This window comes from Acanthopagrus latus, chromosome 5 (assembly GCF_904848185.1).
Source record: "Acanthopagrus latus isolate v.2019 chromosome 5, fAcaLat1.1, whole genome shotgun sequence".
NCBI lineage: Eukaryota > Metazoa > Chordata > Actinopteri > Spariformes > Sparidae > Acanthopagrus > Acanthopagrus latus.
The window spans coordinates 4804462-4828406 of NC_051043.1; the positions used below are offsets into that span (position 1 = coordinate 4804462).

The window sequence follows — 23945 nt, forward strand, 5'->3', positions numbered from 1 at the left end:
ACGCCTGTAACGCCAGATTAAAACAGCAGATCAGCTGTGCCTCAGCAGTCCCTACATGACACATTTAATGCATATTTATGAGTGCTTACTCCTTTGTGACTTTTATGAAATTTCCCCACACAGATGTGAAACACTGCACTAAATTACGAGGGTATTTCAGTTCCTCTGATCTAGTTTTTGTTTTATAAAATGCATGGAGCTTTCTGCCCGGTTGGCCTTTGTCCACTATGGCTAATCAAAGGCCAACCTTCAAATTCACACATAATCAAAAGAACTACCAGCTGTATAAAGTCTAGCGCTTGCTCACATTGTTTATTTGAAAAGCCTAACAAGGACCTCGTGATCAAACATGAATTCGTCTTTTTAATTTCAGTTCCCATTTTATAAATCCATGTTCACTTTTGTCTCAACATCCTCTCCCCGCATGTGTATAGAGGAGAACAACCTGCCAATTATTTCACTCACCGTCTTCCAGTGGAAGTGATTAAAAGTTTTCCACCGCTGACTGCTTTGGTTGAGTCCTTTCAATCATACTGTGAGTGTTTTGAGCGTAAACAGAATTTGTCATCTGACACTCACGGCTAATGAATCGACAAACGGCGCTGATGTACAGGAGTACATTCTGGCAAATTGACTGAACCAGCTTTTAAACAGTATATTTATGGAGATATTTACACATGCAGGTAGTCGTCAAGTGTAATGGATTCAGGAGTAAACAAGCTGATAGTGAGGTCCAACCATTTTATCTGCGGTGTAACGCTGGTCTGCCAGTGCTTATGCAGCAGCCATCGCCAAATCTAATCTAAGGTTAATCTAATAAACAAATCAAACTCAGCTCCGAGAACAGCCTGCCTCACAAAGCAATTCTTCTTTCCGCTTCGCTCACTTTCAAGCCCAGTCCTGACTTCAGAGAAGATGCTGCATATTAATGTGGTGTGTCATGCTTATTTTTCTTTGTGCCCTGTGGATCGTGTGCTGTATTTGTTTTGGTATTGAGCTGCATTCCATTTTCTGCTACAATAACAGGATGGAGGTCATTTGGACGGAAATAGGCAGCGCTGCCTCTGACAGTGGTTGATTGTTTTTTTTTCGTTGCTTGAATCTTGTTGAAATTTCGTGCGAAGCGGCTTGATGTACAGTTGAAAACCTCTCAGTCCGCACAGTCTTTAGACAACAACATTAAAAATAGAGTAATGAAAGGAGACTGCAAGAGATTTAAAAAACAAAAAAAAAAACAAAAAACAAAAACTAGATGGAAAAGAGCATTCTTCAATATCCATATCTTGAAAGACATGTTAAAGGAGTGGCGCGTGCCTGAGTGCTACGCCTACACTTAGGTTTGCTGTCTGCTGAGGCTTATCTGTTCCGTGTTTTTCGACAGGGCTTAGGGAAAAGACGAGGTGAGCCATACAGGCAGTGTCACTCCAAAACTGTGCGAGGAGTACTTTTGCAACTATCCCACTTACAAGCCTGATGTCTATTTATTTCTCATTCCTCTCCCCCTGCAGCGCGGCCGCGACTTGCCGGCCTGGCTGATAGAGGAGTGTCCTGCCATTTGTTCCTCGTGTGCTTATGGAAAGTGGACCAATGCCCATTTTGGCCAACAGGCACAGTGCTACTTCACAAGGTCACGCCTGCTATCCCCTGATAAACAAAGACGGGTGGAAGACAGGGGGGAAACAAAGCTCTGTGCAGCCCATCAGCTGCCATGCTGGCGTCAACAATGACAACACAACCCGGCTGTCCCCGCTGATAAAGGCATACCAGCAGCTGGAGAGCAAGATCCTCGACAAGCCATGGCATTAGTCGAATGCTGTACCTCTGTCACTTAAAATAAGAGGGGAGCAGGGATAATTAGAGGAGCCACACTGCTGCGTGGGACAACTCCAAGTCCAATCTCAACACTTTTTCCGGGAACTAATTACTGCAGGTAGGTGATAGCTGCCCCATCAACTGACGGATTTCAACAGTTGCAGAGCAGCACTACACAGCTGGGTTGGCAGAGGTGTTGCTAGTGATGAGCCCCTGGGGGAGAACTCTGACCTCCAGACAGCTCTAATAATGTTCTGTCTTACTGACGACTAAATGGCATGATGGGAGGCCACCTTAAGCCAGCGGTAATGACAAGCTGTATTGCACAGGTCAGCCATTTTGTTATCAGCCAAGAGCTGTCAGGAGGACTGAAGTCAGGAAGAGACAGGTTGAGTGGTGTGCAGTCACATGTCTCATCATTATCTTATCTGAGGCTGCCGTGATTGAAATCGAATACATCACCTGGAGAAAGGGCTGTTCGTTACCCTCTAACACCAGGACAGTTACTGCTGCAGAGGTGGACAAAAGGGTCTGATCATGAGAGTTTAGAGGCAGATCTACAAGAACAACCATGCTGTTGGAAAATGAAACTTGGATCCGCTCAAATTAAAGTTGACCCTGATGCTGTTTTATTGTCTGAGGGCTATAACCAACACTTAATCCATTAATTGTTTAGTCCACATGCTCTCCAAATAATGTGTATAATGCTGATCACAATTTCCCAGAGCCCAAAGCTTCAAATTGCTTCTTATGTCCAGCGAACAGTTCAAAACCAAAAGACTCTTCATTTACCATAATCAACGACAAAAAAAAGCAAAACATCCCAACGTTTAAAAAGTTGATCCAACAGAAGAATGAATGTGAGCACATCTTTTTTTTTTGTCAACAGAACAGTGCTGGCAGTGTGCTCGGGAGCGCTGGGTTCAAGTGCTTGAGCGCTGATAGAAAAAACGCTGCACGTTGGTTTTGACAGCTGCTCACGCCATGGTAACAGAGGGCTGACCAAACAAGCGTACAATAAGTAGGGCAATAAAAGCACAACGCTCACGAGCAACATTCAGTGTAAAGATAATCTGCTCCCAAAAAAAGAGTTTTTGTCAGATGAAGCTCTGGACAGACAGGCGCAGCCAGAACAAGCCTCTCCTCGGTTCTCTGGATTACCAGGGCGAGAGGCTACATCTGATCAAATATATGCTTGTTTGCTTGAAAACTTGCAGAGTGGTCTGAAGAAATACGCTGGGAGCAGCACTTTTCCTCTGGGTGGCCACATATGCTCGCTTCTTATTAGAAACAATTGAAATTGGATGCTGGTGCTCATAAAGATATCGCTGCATGGACACGGGCCCTGATTGATTAATTGATTAGGAAACAATTAGTAATAATAATAATAATAATAATAATAATAATAATAATAATAATAATAATAATAATAATAACTCATCAAAAACAAACATCAAAACTATTTAAGACATTTAAGACATTTATTGTAGTATAAGCATCAATTGAAACTTTATAATTATGATCCAAATAATGTAAACGTTTTCTACACCGAATTTCATAACCATTTACAAAGGGTTATGAACATCTTTTGCAACCTGACAATAAAAAAAAATGTTTGAAAGTTTCATGAGGTATTTGACTGTTCAAAAACATCCAGTCATTATGGATCCTGGAAGATTATGTTGACCCACAGTCCATTGAAGGAAGTAACTGAGACTGAGCTCTTTGTTTGTATTGAGTAGAGGAAAATGCTCATAGGAAGGGTTCTCAGTGCACTGCCGCAATATTCTTAAATTGTCCTGGGGTCAAGAGGTTGGATTTTCTTTTGATTGACACATTGATTAAGTCACTGATACAGTTCTACATTGGAGAAAATGTTCTAGGTTGAAATATCTGTCTACTAAAACAAGAAAGCTCTGTGTGTGTGTGTGTGAGTGTGTGTGGCCGCTGCATGGTTAAAGGGTGTGCAACCTCGGATTTGTTTGGACTACAAAGATACCATTAATAAATGATTTAATAAATGATTTACGAATTCCACCAGCATTGTCAACCATAGCCACGCCCCCTGGATTTGTGCGAACCAGAGCCCTCAAACGACACGCCTTAAGAAACAAGCTACTTTGAGTGGAAACATATGAGAGAAACACAACAATACTTGAACAGAACACTGGTATGCGAGAGAAAAACAGAAAATTGTCCAGGAATTAAAAGGCAAACTGCAGTTGCAGCAGAATTTGTTCACCAAAGCTACCGCTAAAGTGATGCAGGAGTGGAAGCTAGCTTTATTGTGGCTGAAGAAATCACCCAAAGTGCTTTTTGGAGGGCGGATTTTTGAAGCGGTGCATGCTGAGAGGTATGTGAGCAGGTGTGCCCCGACCAGATACAGACTTACGGCAGTATCAGTTTGTCAAGAAACACCATCGCAGATCGAGTTAAGGAACTGGCAGACTATCTGACAACACAGCTGGCCCAAGAGTCACGCAGTTACCTGGCTTTTTCATTAGCTGTTGATGAGGGATACAGCGCATCTGTCTGTTTTCATAAGAGGCATGAAGGCAGACTTTACTGTCAGCGAGGAGCTCTTGGATGTAGCTGCCATGCATGGAACGACGACGGGCAGGAACATTTTTGATGTGATGGAGAGGTTCGTGAGTAAAATGAAATTACCCTGGGAAAAGTTGGTGGGGCTGACAACCGATACGAAACAGCATTACATGTGAAGACTTTGTTAACTTATATTCCATCCCATTAGATATGTAAATACCTCCCAGATTACTTCTTTATTGCAAATAAACATTGGAACAAATGTGTTTGTGTGTATTTCTCTGGTTTAATCTCGCCCTGGCAATTTCTGAGAAATGGTGACTTAGCTACAAGATGCGTCATCATGGAGTCTGTCAAAGGGGGAGACTTCTGATGTAGTCCCAGAGACTGAAAACTTAGAGAAGAGAGCAGAGCTCAGGGACACAGTGCAGTGGACCTGACAAGACGCGGTACTGTACCTCTGACTGGTGGCCGTGATGGGGACCCTCCACCCTTTGATCTGGCTCAGCTCTGTGTCTGACACCTCAATCTGGAGCGGCAGTCGAGGGATCCACACGTTGAGCTCCAGGTGAGCGCTCAGGTAGCCGTAGGTGAAGTTCACCATCATCTTCACCTTGCCCTTCATCTCTTTGCCATTCACGAAAATGTAGTCACACCTGTCCGACACCTGCGTGGTGGGGATTAAGAGAGGCAGTATTTTAGTTGAGCTCTTCTGGCGGTTGCACCAGATGACTACACAGTCAATTACAATGTGCAATATACTGTACAGTGCGCACTGTAGGCCTGGCCCTCGAGTTGATTATAAGGCTTTACACTCCTGAGCTCTGCTCCACTGATACAGTACTGCTGTAACTACTTTGAACAAGATGAAAGGTCCTCTATCGGCTCCACACTCAGGGTAAGAGGGAGGAGGGCAGCAAGGATGCCTTTGAACCTGAGGGAAAACAGGTCGTAGTCGGCTCTTCTATTATAGTTCTGCCTGTGGCTAAAAGAAGGACCAACAGATGGAAACTAGTAAGAGAAGAGAGGTTGTCTTTTGACGAAATGACCAAATGCACAGCCATCTGTTTCATTAATTGCATTATGAATGGAATGGGCGGGCCAATTTTGTGCCGTTGAAGGACACAACGCTTTGTTGCGGACTGTCTTTGCGTCTTTCTTTACTCGTACCAGCGTTTGATTAATGCCCAGCATTCTGTCGCTCTCGCTTTAAAAACACATGAAACAAACACACACCCCACACTCACACACACACACACAGAAAGCCACAAAGGATCTCAAGAGGAATATCCAGCAGACACACACACAATCTGAGGTAATTAATCAGTATGTCTTAAACAGAGATATGCTGTTTTGGGGCTCTTTGTCAATCCTATTGATCCCATCATATAGCAGACTACTATGGCTGGAACCAGATGGAATTAGATGGTCTGGGGAAATATCTCTTTTTTTTCCCCCCTCCTTCCAAGTTGTTTCTCCACAGCGAGATAAAACCATAAACAGCCATTCATCACGAAGCCGCGGCGGGATATCCTCTGTGACCAGAAAACTTTGCGTGTGACAGATTCCATTGCTTTCACATCACCTCTAGAGTAAAGCCAGCAGAGTTTATGTGGAAAATATTGGTTGGTTTGTTTAACTAAAAGCGGATATTTGGAGATTTGTTGCATTGATTTTATGCTTTGCACTGTGGACTCTTCTCACAGAACCGGTGTGTGGTTGGAGGTTTTGCCTCATCAGAGACCTTCCAGTTGAAGGCTGTTGTTTTTTCGTTGATCCATGTGGTGAGAACTGTTGCTTGAGAAACATAATTTAGGTTTGCTGCAACCTAAAGGGAATGTACTGTAAATGCTTTGGAAACACAGCACCCCAAAGGTTTTCTCTCATTCTCTCACTAAATTTAAGAGCAACATAATGGATCTCCCTGCAGTTGCACACTGAATCCAGGCACCTACCGTCATTCGGACAGAACCAGTTATCCCACCTTTAAAGTAAAACTGACATTTGGAATCTTGCCGCTTTTGTGTAAGGAAGCACTATAATGATGCTGCATCTTTGTGAATATTTTTCCAATTTGCAAAGTGAAATAAACACATTTTAGATGTTTTTGAGAAACAGTGTCTGCACCTCATGCTCTGGGTGGGCGTTTTGCTTTGCATTTAATTGGTTTCCCCTGCGGTTGACTGATATCCAAGGGCCAGTGTTGCTGAAATAAAACTTTTTCTTCCCCTTTTGTCAACAAGCCCACATAGTGTTGGTTATGCACCATTAGTGATTTATTTGTCCCTTTATACCATCGGTGGGATCTTGAGGCTCAGTTTACATTCCATGCAAAAGTGGAGGCTATGAAGCCAGTTAGCCTGGCCTGCCAATCTAAACAAGTATCCCAACTAGGCATTTATTTTCTAACACCTGTCGTGTCATTGTAAGCTACTGCTCCTGCTCGGTCTGTGCTGTGTTTCTCCCAGAAGAGGCAAAGTGGGAGGTTCACAGTTAATCATGTAGGCAGCTTACTGTTTTTCTAGCATAGGTCCAGTTGCAGTAGTGGTTAGAGCTGCAGTGATACTTATATAAGATACTGAACTGTAACATGTAAGAGTAATATTTTGTGATTGTGTCATGTTTAATGTCTGTCTGGATATAGTATTTTGGGAAATTATTAAAAAAAAATAAAAATTCTACATATGAGATGGTTATCGTACCATGAAAATACTCATAATGTGGCAACTCTAGTGGTGGTAGAAGTTCTCAAATCATTCTACAGAGACATCTATGCAAAAAAAGAAAAAGAAAGGCATCAAAAGTCCCCTATATTATGCAGAATGGCACCTTTAACAGTGAATATTTTAATATACAATTCATAAATGTGGAGCCAACACAGTACTGTGTCAAATAGAGCTGCAACTATTAATCAATTAGTTGTGAATCATTAAATTAATTGCCAGCTATTTTGAACAAAAGATACATGGGGTTTGATTAAATTTCTCTGATTCCATTTGCTTACATGTGAACAATTTCTGGTCTCTTCCCTCCTCTCTGACAGAATATCTTTGGGTTGTGAACAAAACAAGACATCTGAGTACATTATCATGGGCTTAACTCATTTATTAATTAAAAAATATATATAAACAATGCAGGAAAATTAGTTGTGACCTTCATCTGAAATGTATGAGAGTAGAAGTAAGGATATGAAATAGAATTGAATAGAAATTGTACTTAAGTACAGTATTTGAATAAATGTACTTAGTTACATTCAACCACTGTTTTTGGCTTTGAAAAGGCATTCAGCACTACAGCACTGAGGCTGACTGTGATCACTAGAGCTGAGTCACAGAGAAATGTTGGGAATGCTTATATCAAAGATTGGGAACTCATGGCTAATGACATCAGCCCCCGGGCTAATACACAAGTGTCAGTGTGGCTGTCGGAATTGAAGTGATGTATTGAACTATTTTTAGTGTGTGCCCACAGACATGGAACATGGAACCCCAACAAATGTAATAAATAACACAAACAACTTTTAACTGGGTATGACGTCTCAATTTAAAACTGATGCTCCTATATATCCCGACACAAGTCAATGAGCTAAAAGGACCTTTTTTTCGTCTGTCCTGCTGCTGGGTAGGATTTCAACTCATCCGGGTTGAATAAGTCATAAAATAAAAGTAAAATAAGATTGTGGAGTGCTGATGAACTGAGGAGTACAGCACTAAAACAAAGTTTACTGTGTTTCACCACTGTCATCATTTCACCAGTAATTACATTTTTGCTTGTTGTAGCTTTAAATATCTTTGTATTGGTTATTACAATTTTAAACAAATAAGTAAACATGTCAGAACAAATACCAATGATATTCTTACTTATTTATTCATACTTTTTTCTTAGCAAAAATGTATTCAAAATGTCCCTTTGAAAAATTTTGTTAGAAAGGACCATTTTAAAATGGTACAAAAAGGTCTCCAACCCAACAGTGAGCTAAAAAGAACAGTGGACTTTATGTAGGTGCAGTAGGCTGAGCACCCAACAAGAATCTAGAAACCCCTGTGAGGGGGCTGAAAAGCCTCCTGCAGGGTATCTTTCAAGAGTTTAGCCGATCCTGAAGTCCTGCTGTTTGCCCTGCACTCACAAGTGGACACAAGCAGGATCAGTGGATATTTTCTCTATAAATTTACACTTAATAACAAGCACAGAGCATAAGTAGTACTACTGTGCATGTGCATTAAGGCTGCATAACTTAACAGTGACAAAGTTGTTTGATGAAGCTTTTGAACATTTCTACAAGGGTGGTGTTTCCCCACTGGCTTCAGCCAGTCATGGAGCAGATTGGGCTCCATCAGGGCTCCCTGTGTGAGAGTGTGTTCGAACTGATAAAGATGTCAGAGGAGTCCGTGCTCCTTATCAGCCCTCATTGTTTGCCTCTTTCTCTTTCCCTGCGCTCAGTCTGCTGATACTGAAGTGCCTTTGACAGACCCTTCGTCTTCGACGTTTTCTCACAACTTTGGTCTCCGTGACCTGTCTGCACCAGCAGAGAGGTTGCCAGATAACAACTGGGCTCCGTGTGAGGCTCACCGACGATAGCCGCGGTGGCCCTGAAGGTCAAAACACAACATCCTTTCAGAGAACAAGACGGCTTTTCAAAATACAGGTTTCAGAAAACACAACAACATTTGCGAGAACACAACATTTCAGAAAAATGAAATGTTGTGTTTTCTGAAATGTTGTTGCCTTTTCTTAAATGTATTTTTTTTTTTTTTTCTGAATTGTTGCGTTATATAAAATGTGTTCCGAGCTCAGGACCTTTGTACATATCTAACAGTGATTGGAATGATTATTGAAATGGATGTTTCTCGCAAATTAATGTGTCCTATCAGTCATCTTTCACATTAACAGGAAGCTGTATGAAGTCAGTTTACCAATTGTTGTTGGAAAAGTTCTGAGCAAATAAGTGTGTGATTTATTAGCATGCAGCTCTGCCACAGCATGTCCCATGACAGGGAAATTAAACACCTGCTGGCATTCCTTTGAGGTATTCCCAAACACTCTTAGCAGAAACAATTACAGAAAACATGCAATTGATAACCAGCCATCTCAACACATTACACTGACGTGCTTACACCTTCCTGCTGTGCTGTAATACTGGCCGACATGGCTCCAAATCAATATTTTAACATACAAAGACACCCTCAATTAATCAGTGGTCCTTTTAACCCCTCGCACACTCTCCCAGCAGGATGTGTGTTGTGGCAGACCGAGGGTGGGACTGTCTCGGCGAATTACACACTCTCCGTCATTCTGATTCGCATAGTATCATAAACGTCCAGGAGGATCCGCTGCCACATTAATCAGACACATTAGGCAGCTAACGGGAGAATACTTACCGAAGACATTAAGGCTGTCTCTGGATCTAGCCCAGGAAATTAACAACTCACCAGACAGATACAATCCACGGCAGATATGAGCGATGGGAGTAGGGAGGATGAAGGTGGGGTGAGCCTGTCTCAGACTTGTACACAGAGTTGGCTTGACAGAAGCAATTAAGCCGCTCAGACTCCTCTGCATAAGCTATGCCACTCATTTCAATGCAAGGGGAAGGCCTGTAAATATTCCAATAGCCCTGCTCCATGGAAGCGGTGGTTTTAAAAGCCAGCTTGTAGCATGACCTTGACTAAGCACAGACCACGCTTTGGATGACATGAGAAGATTCGCTTGGAAATGCATTTATACAGATTATATTAATTCTTGATATTCTTGTTTTGTGAGAGCAAGTAATATACTTTTCTTCTATAAAAAATAAGTTTCAGGAGTCAAATGTTATTTCTACAACTACATGGGCCTCATGCTAAACAAAGTACCCAGAGAACTTTTGAACACCCCAGAATAATCAAAATCTGCAGCACAACATTACATTTAAAATGTATAATTAATTCACAAGTTTTAAACCTGCAATATTTGCAAAAATCTAAAAAAACTTGACACTTTGGTAATAACTGCCATTTTATTCTGACAAAGGAAGCAGAGCAACATTATGATTCATTTGGCATCAAATATCTAGATATTTAACCTAGTCTAGGTTGACTATGTATGTGTTTGTTTAACGTCTTTGTCCATTGTAACGCTGATGAAAAAGGTTGTTTCGAAACACTGGTCTGTTTGTACTATTAAAGGCATAATATTCTATTTTGTCTGCTGGGGTATCTCAGTCAACACAAAACAACAGATGGACGGCTCTGGAGGAGAAAGTCATGTGCAGAGCCAGGCCCTTCTGGAGGAATAAGCACCTGAAGTAACATCCCATTTCGCTCTCATACATCTCAACTACTATCGATGGGAGGAGAGCTCCAGTTTTATCTTTGGGATTATAAGGGGTATTTATCGCCACTCATGTTCAGCAAATGTTTTATCATGTTGACTGCTGACTGGAGCTGAAGGGGACATGTACTTCATTTCATGAACAAAACATTACAGAGAAGAGAGGGGGGAAAAGGGGAGCGAGAACCAGAGTCTCTGGTGAGTGCTGAGGTAAAAAAAAAACAAAAAACAACAGAAATCTTATATTGTATTTCTTTAAAGCGGGATCAGTCCCTTTGTTTCCCCTGGAAATGTACTGTTCTTGAGCTGTGAAGCACCTGAAGCATCTGCTTATGCTGCTGGAAGATTTGCAGGAACCCCTGCTCTGACCTCGCTTTTTTAAAAGCTACAATGTTCTCTGTAGGCGACTGCTAACTTTGTCTGTCTGCGGGTGGCTGACAGGGGGTTTTTAAGGAGTTTTTCAGAAGAAAAGCGGCAGCCCGCTGCGGCTGAAAACAACACGCACCGAAAAAGGCCTTGAGCTGAAAGACGCTTAAATGCTTTGAGAGGAGGGGAACTGCAAGAGTCCTGTGATCATTTTGCATTGGTTGATCACTTTGAACGATGCCACTCACGTACAAGTAGTCATGTGATTGTTGATATAAAAACATCAAGTGCATGAGCCATTCGATACTGTAGACGGCTCACATTCAGCACAGTCATAGCGAACCAGGAAAGGAACAGACACGTGTGCATGCAAATGAATCAACACTCTGCCTGCTTTCAGCCTAAACATGTCAGACAAAATTTGCTAAAGCGGGACACATCTCCAAAGAGGTCTGAATGAAAAGCATGCGACCTGGGGTATTTCTTTCAAATTCGCTTTTAAGCCACAGGCGAATAAAAGCATAATTTAATGTGCGCCATCATTCATTATTCAGCTTCAGTGTCACTCTCTGTTTACGTATCACTAATTCCCCAGGTCCAAATAAGATGAATTAGTCATGTTTACATACATGAGGGCAGACTATGATTAAAAGAAAATGTCCTGAGTTATCAGCAGTATATATACTCCAATGAGTGCTCTGACTGGATTTTTTAAAGATCTGTCACTGTAATCTAATTTCCCTCTGGAACCCACTTAACCGTCCCCAACTCACAAATCAGACGTGATAAAAATGGATCGACGTGGCGAAACATCCTCCGCTGCTTTTGACTGTGTTTCATTATCACTTTTAAAGTGTAGTGAGTTTGATTTGCTGCATCCTTCTATCCTTCCTCACCTTTACAATAATCTCAAACAGGGAGCGCAGTTGGAAGGATCCCTTTGCATTTCAGGATGCTGTCTCTAAATGCCGAGACTGATCTTGCAGCCACTTGAAAACAGACCACAGACACTGTGATGTTTTTCTAGGGATCATTAGGACGTCATTGGGATTCTGCTGGTGAGACACTTCTTTTGTTTTGAGACCAAAGCCAGAGATACCAGGGCTCAACTTTATAAAACTGTATGTGCCTTTTTATTCTTGCATGCCTTATGCCCCAGGTTTGAAAGTGGCTCTAAAAATAAAGGAAATCTTGAGCAACCTGTCAGCAGTCACTGCATATCAAACACTCCCTTTCATGTTGTTTGTTGGTGTTTGTTTATCCATTCTGGAGGATTTATATAGATGTGCTAAACATAGATAATATCCTCATCTATCCTCACATCTGCTTTAATGCTTGTCTGTAAAATGCTACAATAATAGTGTCGGTGTTAAATACACATATTTGTTGTCATTCCTTGTTCAGATCACTTTGACATCAGCTAGGTATAACAATTGAGCTGTCTTCTACCCAGGAACGACTTGCTAACTGCCATTGGGAAGTTGTGGCTCAGGGGTGGAACAAGCAAGCCTTGTTATTGGAAGGTCGTTGGTTCGTTTTTGAGCAAGATACTGAACGCCAAACTGCTCCTGATGTGCTGGTCGGCACCTGGCATGGCAGTCACTGCCGTCAGTGCATGAATGTATGTATGAATTACTGTAAGTTGCTTTGGACAAAAGCGTCTGCTAAATGTAAAATTATGGAAGGGAATGGATATAACAGATTATTCCCATAGAGACTATAGGACCCTCAAGGACATGTCCCCCCGGAAGGGAATTTAGCAAATTAAGAAAGTCAAATGCATCAATCTGGTGCAACATTCAGAGGCTATATCATAAATAACATGAACATAAATAAGAAATTGTAAAAAAAAAAAATATATGACCCGCAGCAGCAGAACGAGATCAAACACGGTTATGAGAAGTGAAAAAAATATTTTTGGTTCAACATGAAACTATAGCAGGGTCAAATTAGACTGTGACTGTGACAGTCTCTGTTATTAACTTTGATTAATTTATTGTTATTGTCAAAAAATAATTGTTGATAGTTCATCAAAATATACAGCATGGGTTCTACGTTACAGGTCAATCCTTTGAAATTCCTGAAAGGGTTAGCAGCAGGAACAGTACTCTAGTTGCATATGTTAAAAACCTATTTATTCTTTGTAAATCATTGAAAAACAACAAGTGATGAATGCCAGGTTTGTAAAGTTTAACAAAATTTCCAGAAAATCTGCAAAATTAAATGCAAACAAATACTAGGAGATCAACAGTTGAAGGTGCGAATTTACCAGTTAGATACTATTACACCAATGCAGAAGAAGAGGACATATGAGGTGATGTAATTAGGAGTACCAGTCAAACCTCAAATAGAAATGTAACATGATGTAAATCTGACATTTATGTTTGTCTTTTGTATTCATTTGAGAAAGCTTACAGTCTCCTCACTGAGTTCTGCTCAGATCTATGCAACATCTTTTGTGCAAAGTTTTGCGTTTAAGTCACATTCCTCATGTACGTCATTATTTAGCCGCAAATGCTATTTCTGTTGCACATTTGTTTTTATCAAAACAACTTTACCAACGCAGGTGAAAGACATTTTCTGTAGTATTTTAAGAGTTTCAGCAGCCCCACTGAGATTTTTTTTATACCCTAATTGAAAGTGTTCATTCACACACTTACTCATTGCAATCTGTGGAAAAACAGCAGCAAAAATGTATTTGAAGTCAGCCGATAGCAAGGTATGTTTTTATTAGATAAGTGAAACAGGCCAGGATTGTACATTTTAACTAAATTCCCAGAAAGTCTGCAAAAGAAAATGGAAATCAATATGGGTGTCAAACCACTGCCAGTATAAAATGATTAGGAGTCGGGCACCTCAAGATAAACAGCTGATGGCACTGATTTTCAAGTCAGATACCATTACACCACTGCAGAAGAAGAGGACATTATGAGATGGCATGATGTATTTCTCACATTTATGTTTGTAGTTTGAAGAAGGTTACAGTCTTTTCATCACTCCAAACAGATCAATGTTTTGTGTCTACAGTGAAGTGCAAACCTGTTTAACGCTTCATGTGAATTAGTCGCTAAATCGTTTTCCCCTACACTTGGTCGCAATGTGCTCTTACCAACACACCTACATCTCTAACCCAGGTGTAAAAGCTTTTTTGAGAATACTTTCGGAATCTCTGTGAAAAAAATACACTCACACACTCACTCTGCACACACAGAGGCTTGTTTCTTTTTCGACAATTCATCTCACCGACCTTGACCACATCTTCGTCTGTAGAGCGACACTTGACTGCCTCTGAGACATCCATAACAGAGGCGTCTACTCCAACGGTCACCACCTTCACCGGGACAGCCACTGTCTTCCCAGTCAGCACGGCAGTGTTCAAAATCTCTGAATCCTGGAGACAGAAAGAAGAAAGAGAGATCAGCCGAGCAACGGTGGAGAGCCTGGCACGTCTCTAATCCATCCAACTGCAGATAATCTGTAAATACTAACTCTGAGAGAACAGAAAAGAATTGCCGCTCTCCTGGGGAGAATCATTCATTTTGAAGGTGCGACATGCAGCATTTTGCATGTATTTTTCACTAGTTACTCTTGAGTTTGAATTCGAGTTGCAAGTATGTGGGGGTTGCTCTAATTATTGTGCATGTAATTATTAGAATGAATACAAAACATTCCCCCAACAGTCTTCAGCTGGCTAATTGATGAAAGTAATTAGCATAGCATTGTGGCTGTCAAGTCACCGAAATTAAAGAGCAGGAGATAAAACATTTATTTTATTTTACTGCCAGGAGACAAATTAAATGTAGGAGATTTATATTTCATGTCGGAAATCATTCGTGTTCTATTACATGAACATTTTTCTATGAATTATTTGCACAATCACTCAGACACATCATCACTAACACAGAGTCGCTGACTGTTCCTGTAGCCAGGCTTGATGCTGAGGGTTGCTCTGAGTGTGATTGCCCTCCTGTCATGCATGTGTCTGGTTGGCGTACTGCCATGAAACGTCTCAAATTGCCTTTTTTTTTTTTTTTTTTTTTTTGAAGCACATAGTGAATAACGTTTCTACCTTCAGTGGTATGTGTGGCGTCTTTTCTATCTCATAAATATATTTTGATTCATATATTGTAATTGTTGATTTCATTGATAAGAGGCTGTTCTGGCTGGGGTGCAAAGTGCAAACAACAACACATGTGTTACTGGGAAAAATGTCATAAAGTTAAATGCAAGAAAACCAAGATTATAACTATGATTTAGGGTATAAATACTCTACGTCTATACTCTATGTCTCCATTATATGTTGCACAGAGCATTTCTACATAATGACTGACCAAAAAATACAGACCAAACCCTCTTTCCATTAACCTAACCAAGTATTTTTGTTGCTTTAACCTAACCACACAGCGACAGAAAACTGAAATAATATCTGTAAATAATATGTGAACGGTAAAACAATTATAAACAACCCTTGAATGACATGGTCCACAAAGGCGTGGCCTTCATATACCATGAGGGCAGAACTGAGTGCTTTCCAAGTCTACTCTCTAGCTAGACTAGACTAGTCTGACTAACTGACTTTACCCTTGTGTCACAAAGCACCCCTTAGCAAAAAGTAGTTTATTCAAGTGTACTAAAAGTATACTTATTTTATACTAAAACTGAGGCAGTATACTTGAAGTGTACTTTTTATATACTATATTTTATATACTTAAGAAAAGTATAGTGGAGTATACTTGGCTTATACTGAAAAGTATAAAGAATAGTCCAAGACTAAGTACAGTAATACTTGGACTTACACTTATATTTTAATACTAAAGCTCATACTTGTACTTTAGAATACTGTAACGCCCCTTGTGGACTGTGGCGCAAAGACTCTTGGGTATTCTGTTGTTGTTGGTGCACTAATGGTTCGTGAATGTGGTTGTGAATAAGATGATGTGTAAGATGGTTGCGGGTTAATTCACATCCTTGTTCTGTGGTTAAATTGTGTCGAGTTAACAAAGATGATAAAAATGTTGGCACCGTGAGTGAAGAGGTGTTTTCCAGGAGAGACTTCCCGTCTGTTAAACTGATGGCATGTTCGATAGTAAAAAGTACTAATACTTAGTATATCTTGATCTAAGTACAGAATAAGGTCAAGTCATTGACTTGTGCTTACATTTAATTTAGCAGAATAAAAATGTTTTTCACTATACACGTTTGCTTTGAGGTATTACCCCTGTTATAAACTTACATGTTTATAAAGTAAAATGTGGACTAGAGGTATATACTTAGTACACTAGTAGTATATAGATGAGTAGTATATTTTACCCTGTGACAAATGTCACAAGGGCAGTGAATCTTGGGATAGGGTAGGCTGTTGGACACTTCACGGCCTATCGCAAAGATTCATTGCGCGCAACAGCATTCATGGAAGAGGGCAGCGGCATTTGAAGGAGCCTTCGAGATGCGGCTCCTGAATTTGAAACACAGCGTACATTTTTCAAACAGGATATAAACGCCTGTCTCCAGGGTGACAGTCTTACACACTCCTCTCTTACAGGTGACAGCCTGACACACTCTTTTTAGTGAGCGGTAAAAATGACAGTCCTGGAACAACATTTGGTATGATCTTGTAGGAACAACACCAACATAGTGATATGAGAAAGACCAACTAGGCCCGTTGGTGGAAAAAGCTACTCTAATGAGTGACCTCAGTGGTCCTGACAGCTCAGGTTCTTTAAGTTCAGTGGTGCAGCTTCATCACACTGAACATAAATCTTAACCTTTCATTTTTACACACACACACACACACACACACACACACACACACACACACACACACACACACCAGACTTGTCACAGAAGATAATTGGGGCCAATTAAGATGAGTCTAAGTTAACTTTTGCTTTCTAAAGTCATACATGCACATTGTACTTCTGCTCATTCAACACTAAGAACTTGGACTTCAATTACACAGATTGCTATGGAACCCCGGGAAGCACATTAAATTGTTGCCATTAAGGTCAGAGTGTACTTCTCAGTACTTACAATACGACGGACATAGCCTTATTGCTATTGGTCAACAGAAATTCCATTGGCTCATTGTACAGCATGACAAAAAGTCTCCCACCGTAAGCTGTTTTCATTCTACTACTGGGAAGGTCTAACACAAAAGCCCTGCTCAGATTTCTTTAATTTTAACGGGCAGGAACCCCAAGACATGCTATTGTCTTTTGAGGAAGCCACTCATATTTTTCTTCTGACAGAGGAAATCTAACTCTGGAATGATGCCTGTTGAACAAAATGTCACATTTGTTTAGAGTAATTTCAAAACCTGACAAGCGCAAAGTGGACCAATCTACACTGTCTGACTTCCTGTCACTGCCTTCATGTCTATCCCACCATCAACAGGGAAGTACACAATATTTGTACATTGCCCCTGTTAAATGGTTTTCTAAAGACTTCCCCCTGTGTCTGCAAGCCATTCAAAAAAAAAAGAAAAAAAAAGAGGAAAAGAGGATTACGTTTGGTTGAAAGGCGCTTGGTCGGGCATCAATTACGGAGACCATTCAGCTCTGGAGTAAAATGATTATTAGTTGAGCCACGAGATAGCAATGAATCACAAAAAAAACACTTAATCTTCGAATGGCTTTTCATTACGTTTTATAGACTGTGACAGTGTTATATAGCAATATAAACCCCCCTCTTACTATGCCGCTGACTTTGATTCAATCCCCCTTAAAATCGAGGGATGCTGTAAATTAATACTATGTCTGCTGGGATTTCTCCATTTCCAAAGGGTCATCTATAATATATGATGGGGTAAATGGTTGGGACCTGGTGAAAGCGGAGGCTAATGTTAGATTACAGCAGCTGGAGATGACCCAGCAGGTTGAAAGCAGCAGAGAGCGGGGCCTGGCAGTAATAAGCCACAGCGGGATTCCACAGTGATGCATCAGTGGTCGACACATTCAGACGCAGACAGCGCAATTAAACACCAAATGGCGACCAGTGGTGCACATCAGCAGTGTTACTCAGTCATCGTACTGTAGAAAGAAACCACCTGAGAGTTGGTGATGTTTTACTACGATCAGAGACTCATTTCATGAAAACATGAAACTTCAACCTCCAACATCAACTTTAAGAATATAAAATGGTGATACATGTTACAATGTGTGCTTTATAAGCACGTCGCTTGAAGGATATGAAGAAGTTTTTGAATCTGGTCATATCTGGACTATTTGCATTTACTTAAGGAAGAGGTTTTCATAGAGGTTTTCTTAATGGCACACACTGTTTATGACCCTCAGATGAGATAGATGTGTTGAACCCAGGGATGCAGAAGTGTTGCAAAGTAAAAACGGTTTCCGTTTCCTGTCATTTAGGATTGTTGTATCAAATACAAATTTACTGAATTACCTGCCAAATCTAACAAAATGGATGGACAAAATTCACAATTAATCAAATTACAACATGCGCCACATACTGAACGTGAAGCCTTTGGGATCCACATGTGTCCCAGGCAGTTACCTGCTATGGCTGGCTGGAAATCCAGTCAAGAAGAAGAAGAAGAAGAAGAAGAAGAAGAAGAAGAAGAAGAAGAAGAAAGTAGCCTACTGCCTGCAAAACGTAGCCTACTGCCTTTGAGCACTGGTTTGGAATGATGAAAAGCCCCATAAAGCAGTTTATAGCACATTAAAAAAAATGACAAATGTTAATGTCAATCAGACTATATTTGTCTTGTCTTGGTGTCCTTCACATTCTTATTGACATGTGTCCTTTTTTCCCCACTCTAAAGCAAGGAAATGATTCTGTCATCAAATCTATCATAGAAATGATGAATGCAATTGTACAAATGCACTTAGTCACATTTTTTTAAGTATGGCTTGATTTGTAGTCCATTTTATTCTCTACTGTTGATGCTGGTGTCTGTACCTTAGCTACAAGCCAATCTGGCCCCTCAAGTCTCACAGATAGGAGTCTTTTTGTTCAATAATCTGTCAGAGAACTGCCCGTCTGCTTTATCAAGAATCTCTCTGTTAGCATTCAGCGCGCTGCTGTGGCTGGTAATGTGCTCTGGGCCGTAATTTCTGCCTGTGTCTCGGCTGGATCTGAAAATAAGTGAGATTTATGGTGTCAGCCTCAGTGACACCGGCAGAATGAGAAGTAGCATAGCCGCCCGTCCTGGTGTTGCGATTAGCCTCTGCCTCCACGCTGCACTAACACATCCACATTCTGACCCCACCGTCCTGGCTGCCGCAACAAATGAATAGGTCAAGCACAGTGTTGAGTTGGGGATTTCAGGGCCTACATTATTCATGGTGCAACAGAGAAGAGAAGTTGGTAAACAGTGTTTATGCGAGAATATACACCTCTGTCTGCCCCTGATTGTTGTGGCTCGTAGCCCAATATGCACATCGGGATAGGAAAACACCCTACAGGCCAAATCACCTAAACCTACTTTCACCACCATAACTGATGCATTGTCATTGGACATAAGTCACTTTATGATCCTTCATGTCATTTCAAGAACAAACGCATTAAAAGGAGGCATGGAAGTGTGCCAATAGACAAACTCAGCTATAGGGTAAATGAAATATTCATAGTTCTGATAAACATTTCCCTCCCTTGGTGATAAAGTGAGTGTACGTGTGAGGAAGCTGAAATGGGAGTAGTAGCATAGTGAATTATATGATGGGCATTAAACGCCACTGAGACGGTGTCCTGAAGCTATTAAGCAGCCTAAAAGAGACATGTCCTTTCATCAGCTCCCCTCTCCACATTGTGCGTTGCTCAATGTGGCACTTCCTCTCTCCTATTCCAGTAGGCGTTTAATTGGCTAGAAGCGCAGAAACATGGAGGAGAGTGGGAATAAAGGCCTTGGTAGCACCATGCAGAGCGATACATCACTGCATGACAGTGCATTGAAGTGGTGGGATGGTTGTGAAGCCAACACAGTGCCTTTTAATGAGGGTCTCTCTCTTGCTCCTTCTCTTTTGTTCCCACTCTTGCTCTGCCAAGAATGAGCCACTTCCTCCCCTATCTTTCCGTTTTTCCTTTCCCTCGTTTCTTCTCGGCTGACTGGACGAGGTGGCTGCAGTTTTGCGGCACACATAGACCCAAGTGCAGTGCACGGCAGTGCCCTGTCTCAGGTGCATGCCGGTCAGAGACCTGATGTGCTCATTACTGTTGGCGGAGGGCTGGTAGGGAGAAGATTAACTCGATGGCTGCTTTGATAGTGGATCTGCTCCAGAAGGGGTCTGTTTAAAAGGAGAAGTAATGGGGGATCATGGTGACGATCACGTTGACAGGATGAATTGGTGCCTTGTCAAGGGCCAATTCAGCAGGTACCTTGTTCAAAAATTAAGAGACATTAAGGGCTCTTCATTCCCTGTCAGAGTACATAGTGGATGTCAAGCACACAAAAGTGGCAGTATTTGAATGAGCTGAGTTGTTAGATTGGGTGATAAGGCAGACGGGTGTAGATTGTGGCCAATGGTGCATTTGTTTGTGTAACTTCTGAAATTTAGTAATGAAACGTTTAAGTAATTCATTCATTTTTTTTTCATGTTATTGGATAGACATGCTTTACCTGTCACCTGTCTCATAGAGTGTTGAGCATAGCACTAGTTCTAGAAAAATACTGAAGTCACATTCTCAATAGCTGATCAGTTATCAGCTAAGGTATTTCAAGCTGCCATTATGCAGAAGTGGCAAAGGTTCACACTCTGCCAATCAATAATTTCCCCCAAATTCATTAAAATTAGAGTAAGCAGTCTGTTTTGAAAATGTAAGGATTACAAAGTGTACAGATATGTGTGTTCACATTTGAGGAGGAAAAGTAAAAAGTTGTCAGAAAAATAAATCACAGTTACCTGAAAAATGTACAGTAACAAAATATGTGCCCTTCTATTGTCTCCCTTCCCACCTCTGATATTATGACATGACATCTGCTACTATATTCTCTTGCTCATTCTTGTATTGTCGCACAGTGTCGTATTGCATTGTATCAACTTATCACCAGAAGAAATGTTGTCAGTGTACATTTCTACCAACCATGGTTTTATTGAAAATGAATGTTTCTTTAGGATAAATGTGTTCATGTGTTTATGGTCTTGATTGGTTTAGGTACAAAAAAAAACACTTGGTTTGAATTAGGAAAACATATTTTGGCTTAAAATACCTGCTCTGGTCACCACAGACAAATGTTAAAAATGTTGAAACGCAGTCTTGAACTGTGGTCAGCGGCTTTTTTGCCTTCTTGCCTATCTTCACCAGCACCCATCCATTCAATCCGAATGTCAGGCTATATACATGTAAAACCAGCATGATGTGGCACGTATTGTAGAAAAGTCAGTATAGTACATATGACGTGTAAAAAAAGAGAGAAGGTATAAGCAGACACTCTGAAAACATTTTGTCCTGGCAAAAGAGACTGGTTCAACATAGAATAGTTGTGAGTAAAAGTAAATTAGCCAGTTAGCTTGAGTTCACATAAAGACCGGAAACACTTCAATAAATACTGAACTAGATGTTTTCCTCAACCTATAACTAGTTGTTTCAGTGCCTTGACCTAACCAAGTAAATTTCTTACCATAACACAACCAACCAGCACCCATATCATGAATGTCCAGTACAGCTGACAATGCAACGGTCATGCTGTTTCAGAAACGGTGATATACCACTTCGTTTTTTTTGGGATTCACCGGCAATCGACCTATTCAGTCATTTTAAGTACGAGGATGTGCTCCTGTCTTCTTGTTGTAGGTTCCTACTTACCAGACAGACATGAAATTTTCATGAAAGAAGGAAAATAAGTCTTTCCTAAAATGACAAACTGTTCCTTTAAGGTGGGATTAATTCTCCCACAGAATCCTCTTTGCTGCTCGCATTCTGTGAGGTCCCTCAAAGAGCAGAGCATTTTCCGCCAAAATCTAAATGTATCACCATATGCTTGAAGTGTTCAATGGCTTGACTCACTGTAAGTCTCTGACTGAAAAAGAAGAATAAAGCACTCAACCTCAAAACGCTGGCCTGAATTTGACTCTTGATAACCAAGCCACGGTAGTAAGAAAGGGAACAAGAAAAGACACAGTTGGCACTGATCCTCCTCACAGTACTCGAATGCGCTGTGTTAACTTGAACAGGAACTCCTGAGCTCAGTGGAATGATTTATGTTGTCGCCCTCACAAACTTCAATCGAAGGGCAACCAATGACATATCAGGAACGGCCTCTTCTTCATCTGAGCCGCTGTGGTCAGTTATGCAAGACGATTCACATGACAGTTCATGGACGGTATTGATGCTTTAGTCACATTGAATCTCTCTCAACTGTAAATTATTTATGAGTGCACATGATTTACGAGTTAACTTTGACTGCAGAGAACTGTCACAATGACAGGACAAATCCCCCCATAAATATTAATTACATTATGAACTGTCCTTGTTTCCTTAGTCAACACAGCTTGTTGACAGTATATTTCATTTTCTTCAATGCAAAGGACTGATCTAGGGGTCGAGCTTAGATCTTATCAAAAAAAAAAAAAAAAAGAGACAGAATGTAAAGGAAGACAATAGAATACGTTCATGGACTGCAGTTATCTGTGCTGCAGTCCTTCATCTTCAGGGCATCTCCTATAAAGATGCATATCCAAAATATGAGTACAGAGAGCTTATTCTTTCAAAATAAAGTCAGAAATGATTTAGTATTGACGCTCGAGGGATGGAGCGATCCTCTGGAGCCCAGTGGCTATGAACTGCACCTCATGCTGTGAAAGGAGCTGTGAATAAAACATGGCCGAACGTGGAAGTACAATATTTTATTTTATATTTTTTATAGGACAAATCCCCTGCAACTCTCATGAAAAGGATCCCTGTAATACATCTAGATCAATGGGGTCAGGAGGGAGGAGCGGGGCGTCCCTGGGGAATTTCAAACAGTCCGACTCAGCTCCAGAGAACCAAGGTCGGGCACCAGGGACACGACCAGCTCTCCGCTCACCTCAGATGAGTGAGAGAGCTGCAGAGCTCAGGGCAGGCAGCTGGCGGCTGCTTTGACTGATGCTGGCTCTGGTGCAGTGATGTCTCACTGGTGCCCCTGCTGTTTGCCCATTGAGCCAGGGCCCGGAGGCTAGACGCCAAGGAAACAACCCTGCCTGCGCCAGTCTGTTCAATTTCAGCCCGATATCTATCACACTCGGGCGATCGATGAAGACTTCTTCACCAACAGCCAGCCATGCCTGTGGGAGATGACCTCCTGATCTCTGTCTGATTTCTTCACCCGGCTCTGATCGAGATCCATACTGCCAGCTTAGCTTGGCTTAGCTTGGCTTAGCTGCCCTCTGGACACAGACCTCTCTCAGCAGGCACAAAGGTCAGCTCCACTGTAGAGTCCATTACCGCCAAAAAATACACACATTCCTCTCAAAGCTCAGTGGGCCAGGATTAAAGTCAGAATGAATAGAACTGGGCCAGAATGTGGAGTGGGAAGTTAACAATTTTTGGGGGAGATGCAAGATACGGACATTTACTCTGTCACTCTGAGATTGATCTGTCAGTCTGGATCCTGCCCTTCACTTCATCCCTGTATTTTTTGCCTCGCTGTACAAACTGTTCTCACCATAATGGACGGGGTTAGGAGGACAGAGAGGGCCACAGTGACCGGGATGAAGGATCACAGCATTCAATTAGAGAATCGAGAATGTAACTGGTTCCAAACGGTACAGGTCTTAACCCTTTTCTATAGGCAGGCGAAAATACACTTTTACACAAATGCAGCGTTTATTGCTTGAGTCACGCAATGCATGGCAGGTCATCTTCTGAGAACTGCCACAGCACAGTAAACAAGTAATCTGACCTCAGTGCTGGGAGATGGGGTGGGGGGGGGCTTCAAAGGCATCACGGAAAGGTTATCTTTCTTGATGGTGACTGAT

At 41.3% G+C, this 23945-nt stretch overlaps 1 protein-coding gene across 1 annotated transcript in view; it reads right to left on the minus strand.

Moving 5' to 3' along the window:
* Positions 1 to 23945, minus strand: part of si:dkeyp-14d3.1 (transmembrane protein 132C) — a 175555-nt gene that overhangs the window by 15675 nt on the left and 135935 nt on the right. The window contains exons 5-6 of the mRNA XM_037098900.1: positions 14279 to 14422; positions 4815 to 5023 (exon numbers count right to left, since the gene is read on the minus strand). Of these exons, the coding sequence (XP_036954795.1) occupies positions 4815 to 5023; positions 14279 to 14422 (353 nt within the window). The remainder of the gene's footprint in view (positions 1 to 4814; positions 5024 to 14278; positions 14423 to 23945) is intronic.